General features: G+C 28.4%; 1 protein-coding gene across 3 annotated transcripts in view; it reads right to left on the reverse strand.

Annotated features, from left to right (window-relative positions):
• Window positions 1–12,755, reverse strand: part of Orai (calcium release-activated calcium channel protein orai) — a 116,480-nt gene that overhangs the window by 41,058 nt on the left and 62,667 nt on the right. Inside the window, exon 1 of one of the 3 annotated variants that reach the window (XM_075364401.1) lies at window positions 10,387–10,687. The exons of 1 other annotated variant lie outside the window; for it this stretch is intronic. In XM_075364401.1, coding sequence (XP_075220516.1) covers window positions 10,387–10,395 — 9 coding nt within the window. In that variant the 5' untranslated portion in view covers window positions 10,396–10,687. Of the gene's footprint in view, window positions 1–10,282; window positions 10,688–12,755 lie in introns of those variants that run through there. One more of the 3 variants, XM_075364402.1, reaches the window with a different exon arrangement.

A 12,755-nucleotide genomic window follows, 5' to 3' on the forward strand; every position in this document is an offset into this window, starting at 1 on the left:
AACACGTTTATATGTAAGAATAACTGTAAAAGAAAAATATAATTAAATGGTATATTATATAATATGATATATACATAAATCCAACACACAATTAAAAAACAAACCACATAACATCATATGGCATATATGGTATGATATGATTACCATTATATCATTATTTCTAATGTTATATGGTAAATTGTATTATTTGTTTAGGATTAATGTTATGTAACAAAGTCAAATAATTATGTTTAACTGAATTACTAAAAATCTATGAATATAAAAATTTATAAAGAATGATTTATGTAAAAATTATGTTTGTGTAAAAATTATGTTTATATTTTTGAACTATTTATGTTTCTGAAATATAGAACAGATGGAGATAAAACCTCTGAAAAGATAGGTGCCGGAACAGACTACATAGTCTACACCTGAAGTGGAGAAAAAGACTGTTTATAAATTACTAAATACATTATAAATTAATAATAATAAATTCTTAAATTCAGATATTAGAGAAAGTTAAGATAACATTATCTAAAAAGATAATCTATCATACTGAGAAGTCAATTATTTTATTGGACAGACCTACGCTAAAATTAAGAGAAAATAAATGAAAAAATTATTAGAATGTAATTGAAATTTAATCTTTACTCAATATAATAAAAGAAATAATAGCTTTTATAATAAAAAAACCCAACAAATTGAATAAATATTACACACAAATATATTCATAAAAATACAGGAAAATTATAAATACAATGGCAAACACAATAATGATTTTAAAAATAAAATTATACTTAATAATTTTACTTTAAAATAGAATTAAATATAAAATTACATAACAAGGGGTTACATTACATTATTCAAAATTGGATATAATGATAATACAAATATTTCCCTAGTTTAGAAAATACAATAACACAAAACTGCAACAATAGAACTCAATTGGTTTTTTTTTAAATATAAAAAATAATAATTACCAATATAATGTTTCATAATTGCAGCAACATCATAAAAAAATATTGCTTTTCTTTAACCGCAATACAAAATAAATACATAGAAACCTAAAGAATCAAGGACATAAAAAAATTATAATTATTCCATAAATTAAAGAATTATTTTATATAAAAAATTCATATACACACAAATTTCCTATACTGCATAAAAACTCAATAGCTAAAGTAGACAATTTTAACTATAAAAGGCTATTCAAAAATCCATGGACTATTTATTACTTTTAATGAATTTAATAAATTTACTGTTCTACAGAATCAAAAGATTTTCCTTATTAAAAAGAAGATTGACGTAAACCACATTATAAAAACTCAATATTTAAACCCATTTTTAAAACAGAGATGATCAGAATTTAAATTAAAGATATTATCAGCAGAAAGAATGTATTTTTAAAATCATTTTTGTCACAATTTATCTCTGAGCATCTTAAAAAATCCTGCCGCTGCACATATTAAGGAATATGGATATTTAATTAAAAAGGAACACAAACATTAACACAAGCAAAATAAATTAAAAAAAACCAGCATAAAAAAATCAAATATTAAGAAATTGTAAAGAGATCCCATGAAAAACAAAAATAAATTTTTATGTTCCTGGGACACTGTTTAAGAAAAAAACACTGGGTCAAATCATCTACACAATGTTTTTCGTTTTTTATCCTAGCTTCAATTTTTCTAAATTTTTGATACATTGTTGTTCTGATCATATAACATTATTTTTATTCTTATTGAAATTTATTTCTGTTTAGAAGTAGGTCAGTGAGTGTGTAATGATATATATTTTTTTAAAGAATAATCTTATAGTGTTAAATTCCAATTTTTTTCCAATGAAAAATAAAAACAATGGATAGGATTTAAAATGTCAAGGTAATGCGAAGAATGGATGTCATCAAGTGATTTCCTGAAGCAGTGAGTAGGAGAAAACTTCAGTGATATGGACACGTGAGACACTTCCATTGAGGTTGTGAAACTGGGTTCCTTCCAGGCATACAGCAAGAGGACAACCTAAATTGATGAGAGATGAAGTTGAGTTTTATGAACAGATCTTGCTTTAAAGATGAAAGTAAAATTTTCTCTGAATTTCAAGATATGAGTATGTCTTGATTAGACTAGCTAAATCATGATTAATAAAGCCGACAGTTTATGTGAGGTTGGATGGCTTTTGGTTTTATCTATCTATCATAATTAATTTTCTTTATATATTGAAACTGGTTTTGTGGGTTGATTTTTGCGATATTGAAAATTTCAACTTAAGATGGATTATGTTTATGCATTGTAAGAATAGTTTATACTGTTTTTAGCTTACTTGATACAATATGATGATCTCATCGCTGTGTCTGTGCCAGTACAGCAGATTTCCAAATTACAAACACATTGATTGAGATTTGTTTGTTTTTAGCTTTAGAGATATTTGCTCATAATTAGAGCAAGTAGTAGCTGTGGTTTACTTCTTGATTTATTATCGAGTACTTTAAGCAAACATATACTCAAACACATGTATCAGTCACATGTAAAAATAACAATGACAAAACAAACATGCTAACATGGATAAAACCACAACATTTATAAAGTAGGTCCAATTATAAACTTTATATGTAAACAAAATTTGATTTAAATTATGTATCAATGCATTTAAATAATTTTCATTAATAATTAATGTACAAGCAATAAATTTTTCTAATTAATTAAATACTAAGCAACAAGGTCTTCCTTATTAAACCTCAATACTGCACAATCACGGTATTAGTTTCCTTAACAAAAAAAAAAAAGTTCTTATGATGCATGTCTTATAATACCCATGTATTCAAAAGAGTGCTTTTGAATACATGGGTATTTACACAATAATTTACCAATACTTTTTGATTTACAATTTCATTCTAAAAACGCCTCTGTAATATGCATTAAACACATAAATAAAACACTTTCTGTATATTATTTTGCTATTTTTTTTAAATTATAGTATCTATGGTCTATATTGTGAATATTTTATAAGAGTACTTATAAAAAGAGTGCTTTTGAATACATGGGTATTTACACAATAATTTACCAATACTTTTTGATTTACAATTTCATTCTAAAAACGCCTCTGTAATATGCATTAAACACATAAATAAAACACTTTCTGTATATTATTTTGCTATTTTTTTTTAATTATAGTATCTATGGTCTATATTGTGAATATTTTATAAAGAGTACTTATAAATCTAATAAGTTTTTTGTTCAGATCCTAAATATGCATATTTTTCCAGCAACAACCTTCATTTATAACAGCAATACAAAAGAGGTAATGCTAATGTTTTTGACGACGTAAAAACATGTCACTGAATAATATAGAACATCTAAAAGTAGCATTACATTCATCTATGTAAAAAAAAAATAGTCAATACAAATTCATTTCAGTACTTAATTACATTAATTATTTTTTAAATCTATTTATAATCAACATTACTAACAATAATGCAACTAGACTGTTTTAAATGCTTGGATGCCCTGTTAACAACTCGGAGAGGGATTTTCTCTCAATCTTCTTCATCATAAGGATATACTACTTTTTCTTTAACATTTGAAAAATCAATGCAGTTACCTTTTAAACTGATGCTACATTTTGATCGCAAAGAATTATTTTTGTTAAACAAATTCAGAGCAAGAATCGACTATTATTTATTAGAATATATTACACCAGAGTTTCTTCTTTTATATTAGTGCAAAAACACTTAATATACTTGGCAGCAGTAGAATAACAAAGGGCCAGTTGAATTTCCTACAAACTTTACCATCTTGGCGGCTAGTTTTGAATCCACAACCTCTACTTCTACTTACTGACCGAGCTATTATGTGTTTGATATAAATTTATCATTAGTACATGGAAAATTAACAGGGACTTAAGTTTTTATTGTTAAATGGATTTTATAGAATTTAATAATTTTTCAGATTTCTCATCATTAACACAGATTAATTGATATGACTTTTAATTTATAACAATTAATGACTAATTCAACATGTTTAATTCAACCTGTTAACAAAATTCAATCTATTGCTGATAAATATTTTTGAATGAATTTTTTCAACAATAAAATCTGGATATTACCACTCACTGAGGAAGAATTGTTGAATTCCTACAAGAACATGGAAAATCTTCTTTTCCTCTAATACAGAGAGATCAATCATTTATTACAATATTCATGTCAAGTATTGCCATATATAAACAGGTATTAACATTCCAAACTAAACCATCAACCAGACATGTAAATTGTAGACCCACAACAGTACACATATCAAGAGCATTAAAAAGACGTGGATAAATGCAGAATGGTAGAACAAATAACACTTCACAGAACAGCAAGACAAAACAATGGATTGATAAAAACCAGAGTTGACACAGTATGTTGCAGATGAACCTTACATATAAATCGTTTAAGAAAACTTGAAGATTGAGGTAAATCAAGTAATAATGTAACTAAATGTCATGAAATAATCAATCATAAAATAACTTATGAAGCAATCAAACAATACATTTCAAGGAAAACCAAATGATTTATCCGAATAATGGATATGCACTGTATATTAAATTATCTGTCTAAATTAAAAGATTGAAGAGAGATGTAAATCAAGTTTACAAGATTTTTATCTGTCTTTCGTTGTACAGTGCAGGATTCCACAGGGCTTGGTTGTTGGACTAGCACTGTGGAATCTCCTTTATGAGGGTGTACGTGGCCTGACCTATCCCAAAGGGGTCTCAACTGTCGCATATGCCGACGATTTAGCTCTTGTAGTAGTTGCCAGGAGTGAAAGAAAGAGATGTTATCTCGAAAGCAAACCGTTCAAAAGTCATTGTTGACGAGTGGTTGACTAAGCAGGGTTTAAGTTTCTCTCCCTACAAAACTAAAGCGATAGTCTTGGCTGGAAGAAGGTGGCTAGAGTTTCAAGGTGAAGGGGCACTCCATAGTTCCAGACAATGAAGTTAAATACTTGCATTTCTGGATTGACTGTAGGCACTCATTTTCTGCAGATGTTGGCCAAGTTGCGAAGAAGGCTGTAAAAACCATCTGGGGCTCTGAGTAAGTTACTCACAAACGTGGGTGGCCCTAAATCTTCCAGGCATAAGATTACATACATGTAGTTAACTCTATAATTCTTTATGGGATCCCTGTGTGGAAAAAACCATGAGTTTGAAGAGAAATGTACACACATTGGAGGGTTTAGAGGCGTATGGTCCTGAGAGCATGCTCCGCATACAGGACTGTCTTGGCTAAGGCAGTCTTTGTTATAGCAGGAACGCCACCAGTCGAGTTACTCGCTAAAATGAGATGCCAACCTATTCAGGTATGAACAAAAGTGAGGTGTACGACCTTTTGTTAGAGCGATGGCAGATCTGTTGGAGTGAAGCGTCCATCAGTGCATGGACTAGATGCTTGATCAATGAGAATAAGCTGTGGGTCCTGAGGGGATTTGGTATGCTGGGTTATGACTTCACACAGTTCCTGACAGATCATGGTGTTTCTGCCAATATCTCCACAAGTTCAAGAGAGTGGATGATAACGCATGTCCATATTGCAGAGACCTGAATCATGTTTCACTGTTTACGTTGGGAACCCTTGCGGCATAATTACAGACATCTGGGTCCTCTCACATCAGAGAATATAATAGAGAAGATACTTTACAATGAGGAAACATGGGATTCCATCTCTTGTGTAATCAGGAGTATGCAGTCAGATGTAAGGCCAGAATAGCCTGAGAAAGTCCTAAGTATTCTAGCTGCCAGGTGAAGAATTGGAGCGGAGAGCAAGGGGGGACGGACAGCCTCCTGCGGAACCGTAGTTCATTTGCGCTTGCGTGGATGGGCTACAGTGATGATGCACTAGGACTCTTGAACCCCTGAGCCTGACGGCACCCCCCTTCACCCTGAGGCTGAGAGTGCTTCATTGTGGCCCAGCCCAATGGGGAGAAGTGGTGAGACAGGAGTTTTAGTTGGTAAGGTGCAGGTATATATATACATTTAACAAATTCTTAACAACATCTAGTGGAACCTGTACGAGCCTGACACTGCCCCATTTATGGGACATGCATAAATGGAATTTCTCACTCGTAAAAAAAAAGAAAAAAAATACAATGGTTTTGAGAAAAAAAAATTAATTTATAAAGCATATTGTAATTAATTACTAAAGAAAATCTGTTTAGATGAACAAAAACTATATGAGATAAAAGATTATAGAATTTATGAGAGTAGGTAATTAATTTTTTATAAAAGAATAATAAAACATTATTTAAAAATTAAATGTATTAGTTATATAAAGTTTTAATATTATCTTAATCTGGACAGTTAAAATTTTAAATAATTCTGATAATATAATATTACAAGAATTAATTTATTAATTAACCATAAAAAAAAAAGTAAACTAGCAAATTCAATATCTTATCAAAATATCAACCATAAACACAATGTAATTAAAATTTAGAGAAATTCTAATAAAATTGAAATTAAGTAAATTTCTATTAGCAATTATTTTACAAGGAGTGGGCCTTATGTAATATAATATTAAATATACGGCTTGGCATATTTAATAGTAATGATATTATAAAGGCTAAAATAAAAACAAATGTGTCAAGGGTGTTTTAGTTATAAAATCAGCCTTTAATATAACTGACACTCACAATTCAATTTAATCTTTCTGTCTTTGTCTACCAGTATGTCCCTCTATTACTGTCTCTTTCTTTCTTTTAATTTGCGGTAGCTTTCTCTTTTTCTAATGCTGTTGTCTGAGTTGTTTACTAAAAGTTTTTCATTAACTTTTGCAATAAAGTTTTTACATGCAAAGTAAATTTTTTTTAATTGAATCAAGAGATTCAGATAAAACAGTTTGATCAAAAGGATACATATTTACATTTTTCACATGCATATCAACTGTTTGTTTTAATTAAATAAAGAGATTCAGATAACGATAGTTTGACTGAGAGAATATGTAATATCACATATTTATTATTATTCATGCATAGAATACAACATTAATATTAAAATAATTTAAGTTTACTGTCTCACTCTTTCTTTTAATTTCTGGTAGCTTTCTCTTTTTCTAATGCTGTTGAGTTATTTATAAAAGTTTTTCATTAACTTTTTACATGTGAAGTAAATTTTTTTACTTAAATCAAGAGATTCAGACAAAAACAGTTTTATCAAAAGGATACATATTTACATTTTTCACATGCATGCCAATTGTTTGTTTTAATTAAATCAAGAGATTCAGATAACGATAGTTTGACTGAGGGAATATGCAATCACAGTTTTATTCTTATATCATGCATAGAATACAACATTAATATTAAAGTAATTTAAGTTTATAATAATCTTTATTAGTTTATATAATTTTAGTTTCACTGGTATGATGTAATCCCACATATAGATTTTAAACTAAAAAAATCTGGAAAATTAGTCACAAGATCAAATAATGACACTGTTTAATCTAATCATGACACTAATTCAATTTTTTTTATATTGTCTGTAAACTTCGATTTTAATAAAAACATTTTTTAAGAAAAAATTCTATCCATGAATTGACTTCTTCAAATTCATTCACACTTTGTAAATGTGAAAACAGAATCCACCACCTGTTGAATGAAAATAAAAAGTTCCTTATCAATAACTATACAGAAAAGTTATTAAAAAAATAAAACCGTTATACAGAACTAACCACAGAAAAGTTAAAAAAAAAAAAAAAGTTAACAAAATTCATCTCAACAATACATAAAGAAAATCTGTTAAAAATTCAGATGACTTAGTATATTAAAAAGTGAAAATATAGTACTTTTAAAATTCCATAAATTTTGAATTTTTGATATCAGTGCCAAATTAAAAAAAGAACTACAAAAATCTTATTAACACTTGATTTGGTTAAGACTTAAAAAAATTAAAAATATAACAATCTGAGAAAGTACTATTAAGTTTATTTTAATTAAATTATTGGTTGGCCAAAAATAAAGTAATTTGAAAAAACACAAAATGGGAAATTTGCAATTTGATAAACATAATAAAACAAATTCAGAGAAAAAATACAGACTACCACAATTGTATGAACTACAGGTTACTGAAATATAATAATAATGTATTTCTCTCAATTAAAAAATGATTTTCTTGACATTTTCATGCGTATTAGGCCTCTGGACTGTAATGATGTCAGTTAAAACTTTTGGTCTAACATATCAATCGACATATTCCTGATAATATCTTAAAGTCCTAATAACCTGACAATATGATAGATGAGTGAAAAGTTCTCTAGTGTGTTATTCCCATAACACACTCTTTGGATTAGGGAATATGTTTGATGGGCTACCAAATTACTGTAATCAAGCTTACAGGATTACAATTTGCAGAAAATGTTTTTCCCAACTTTTTGTACATTAAAAAGTACAAAAAAAACTGAGGAAATCGCTTTCAAATTTACTATTTATATTATATTAAAGCAAGATTTTTCAGCCAATTTTCTTCATCTTTTGTATAGAGTTTTTGTATATTGTTACAGCCTAATATCATCCTGATATTAGGCTGTAACAATCTACTAAACAATGATAAACAAATATAAAACATTGTCAATTCATCTATGAAGAGCTTGTAAACACTGGTTTCAAAACATTTATTATTTTGTCATCTGGAGGAAACTACCTTAAGTGACCAATATTTTATTTAAAAAATAAAGCACTGAAATAGTGCAATTTATGATAAGGTTTCAAAGTATAAAAATGAATTGGAGTCTTTCCTTTTTTAAATGATGTCAATAAGAATATCCTAACACAACAGACCTCCTATACTAAAATATTATGTATTCATTGCATATTATGTATTACATAAGACATATGAAATACAACAAATATACAACTGTGACAATCATTTGTTTAACAGCTGATTTTTGAAGTTAAAGGTTCTGAGATTCAAATCCTAGTGAAGGCAGTTACTTTTATACAGATTTGAATACTAGATTGTGGATACCGGTGTATTTTGGTGGTTGGGTTTCAATTAACCACAATCTCAGAAATGGTCGACCTGAGACTGTACAAGACTACACTTCATTTACATTCATACATAACATCCTCACTCATCTTCTGAAGTAATACCTTACTCTGGTGCTGGAGGCTAAACAGAAAAAAAGGGAGGTTCAAATCCTAGTAAAACTTTATATGGGATTTGAATAATAGACAATGGATACTGGTGTACGTTGGTGGTTGGGATCAATTAGCCACAAATCTCAGGAATGACCGCCCTGAATTTATATAAGACTACATCTTACTTACGTGTAATACACATCATCCTCATCTCATTGGGCCATGGGGGTTGCTTTTTGTTCACTAGTTGAATAGATTGCAATGTACACATTAAAAATTAACATGGGGCCAACTTAATAAACAAAGTACATAACAAAAACAGGAAAAAAGGATCCGACAAAAATGTTTTCTCTATTATCACACTAAATAAATGAACTAGAGCTTTAATTTCGTAAGTAATAATTTATAGATTCAAAAAACGAGGCATATTTGTAAACAATTTTATTTTGTTTACTTATCAAAATTAAGTTTTTTATTTTGGTTTACAGAGTAAAAAGAGAACTTTCTTTCCCATAAAAAAATTCAATCAAAAACATTTTACATGAAATAAAAAACTTTCCGTTCACTATTCAAATCATTCTGTAAAATTATTATTATACATGTGCAAATCGTCTATTACAATAAATTAGTACATTATATAAAATAGAAAAACGAGTGATAAAAATAAAATAAAATTATGGAACACAAATTTCACGTTCTATCTTTTAATATTAATAAACAACTATAATGTTTGTTAATATCGTCAATTGAAAATGCCATTAAAATTACGATTTCAGCATATCTGTAAATAACGGTGACAAAATTTTCCGATTAATGCGGAAAAAAATATATAAAATAAATTACATTTCAAATTAACGGTTTAACTAAATTCTTAAACTATAAACGAAACTCACAATAAGCTATTTAATGTTTTTATTTTCATTTAAACACGAAACATGTATTAACAATTAACGGTAGAGTAAATCAGCACAAAAAATATTTTATTACTTTAATAAAACATACTTATCAATTTATTTTCTATTCAAATAACAATTATAACTACAGTAATCCTACAAATAATAAATCGATTTTAAAATTTAAAAAACTATTAGTTAATAAAATGCACTATAAGTATAAAGGTATAAGTTAAGGTTATAATTTCAATGGCAAGATATATTTTAAAGTAATTAAAAGAAAGTTTTAGTAAAATAAAACGTTACCAGACAATAACAGAAACGTTAACTTCATCACAACGGAGTTACAATTAAATTTCACAAGAAAAGAAGTATACAATTAGAACAATAGCGATGAAAAAACAACTCACACATAACATGACATACGAACAAAACTTCAACACATCATCTGATAGAAGATTTCTATTGCAAAAGTAACGAAGTAGTCGATGTACAGATGGCAGCACAAGTCATCACAATAATTGTTGTTTTCTCGGCGGATTTCATAAACACAGACAATGCTTACACGTCCAGATGAAATAAATAAAAATACTTGAATACTTTGATTTCCACTCACCGATGTTAACTATTCTAATAGAAATTAAGTTATAATTTATATTTTTTACAAAAAAATATGAGTGTTAATTATTAATTAACTTCTGTCTCATTAAATACAAACAGTTTTATAATTTCAATGAGACCCAAAAATATCTATATTTAGAACAGTTTATTTAGACACAGTACTGTATAAAAGACTACAACGAATAGATCAGTGAACTTAATCTAACTGCATAATGCTAGATATACATTATATATATATATATTTTTTTTTTTTTGGAAATGTTCCACTGAATTATCTGGCACAGCCAATGGTATCATAACAATTGATATATATATATATATATATATATATATATATACACACACAGTAACATCTTATCTGTTCGTTTTTTTTTTTAATTTAAAATGCACTCCTCTTGCATGATTAAGATGATGCGCATTACTAAAACTATTGATATATAAACTGAACTGCATTTTTTATTTTTTAATTAACATCTTTCATTCATTACTCTCATCAGTTAAAATTACAAGGTTTATTATTATTAACCTTTTATTCTAACTATTTTTTTTTTTATATATTTATCATTCAGTCTTGGATAACTACAAGAACAGAAGATAGTAAACAGGGACGACTAAGACAAAGTTCTTAAAATGCATATTAGGAAAGATGAGGTTACATAAGATATGCTGTAATAGAAGAAGACCTACGAAGTAGAGCAGTACTTGATAAAGTTGATCACAGGAGACTAAGATAGTTAAGGTACTTAAAGAAAATACCAAGTGGAAGAATAGTAAAAGAAATTTTTAATTTAAATATGTAGTAGAAGACTTACATGAAAACCAAAAAAGAGATAGTGATATTGTATAATATTATTTACAATTATCAGATTATACTGTATGTACATATGTATTATACACTGCATATTATTACATGTAAACATCTAAAAAATAATAATATTATTCGTTATTTATCTATCTTAAGTATGAAATTCAAACTATGAACATATGTGCAGAATCAATGATATACAATGTAACTAACTATTTTCCACTGCATCTAAGAACCATTAGACCAAAAGGTTCTTTTTTCCTTCAAATACAATATGGTAGTGGAGAAGGTTTTCAAAGCAGAGTGGTTGAGAGTTAAATAGAGTAACACCACCTTCAGCCCATAATAATTAAATAAAGCAAAAGGTTAATGATAATGACGACACCTAGATTTAAAAATTAGAGGTAATAATATCTGTGTTCAAATGAAAGAAAATCCACTCTGCTGTCTATATGGCAGAACAGTAGTGTCTATGCCTTTCATCTGAAAGATTCCGAGTCCAAAACTCAATAAGCCTGACACTACAAAATTCTTCTTCAGTAACTGTAATTGGGTGGTTAGGCTGTAGTTGATAAATTAAAAAAAATGATACAGAAAGAAGAGTGATGGAGATGTAGTGAGATATGTCATGATTTCAAGCAGAGTTCTACTACTTTACCTAAAAGCTAACTGATTTAACAAATATTTTCAACAACTTATAAAGCAAACTTAATTTTTTTTTAATTCACTTTAATTTCACCTGTTGGTCACTTAGGATCAAAATTCTATAATCAAATTTTAATCCATTTCCTAATGAAATAAAGGCTAAAAGTTTGCTTGCACACTCATTTTGGATGATAATGCAATGCAATAAAAAAAATATTTGGCGAAAACTAATTTCTTTTAGTTTAAATTAATTTATTGTAACAAGACCGGTATAGCGAACCTGGGTAACGGATTCCTACCAATTAAGAAGAAAGTAGTAGAAAATATAATAATGGGAGGAATCCAGAAAGGGACTAAATGGAACCCTTTTAGTAAAGGTAACAGGTTAATTTAACAATCATCTTTTGTAACATTACCCCCTCACACACCTAAACAGATGTTTGTTCTGTGAGAAGAGTTACCAGACCCAGGTTAGGAATGCATGTAAATGAAAAGACTTGGTCAATCGTTCTCATGCTCAACAGGTCTGGTCTGGCAGGTAAAGAAAATAGGAGTATAAATACTCCGGGGAAGGCTAGTTGAAATTAGTTCTGCAGACCAGTCTAAATGAGACAGTATGATGTGAGTCTGAGAGGAGATTCTGCGAGAGAGTATTCTGTGAGGAGGTCAGTGAAGAAGCAAATTTCTAGGCATACATGTTCGACATGA

Source organism: Lycorma delicatula, chromosome 4 (assembly GCF_047948215.1).
Source record: "Lycorma delicatula isolate Av1 chromosome 4, ASM4794821v1, whole genome shotgun sequence".
NCBI classification, from domain to species: domain Eukaryota; kingdom Metazoa; phylum Arthropoda; class Insecta; order Hemiptera; family Fulgoridae; genus Lycorma; species Lycorma delicatula.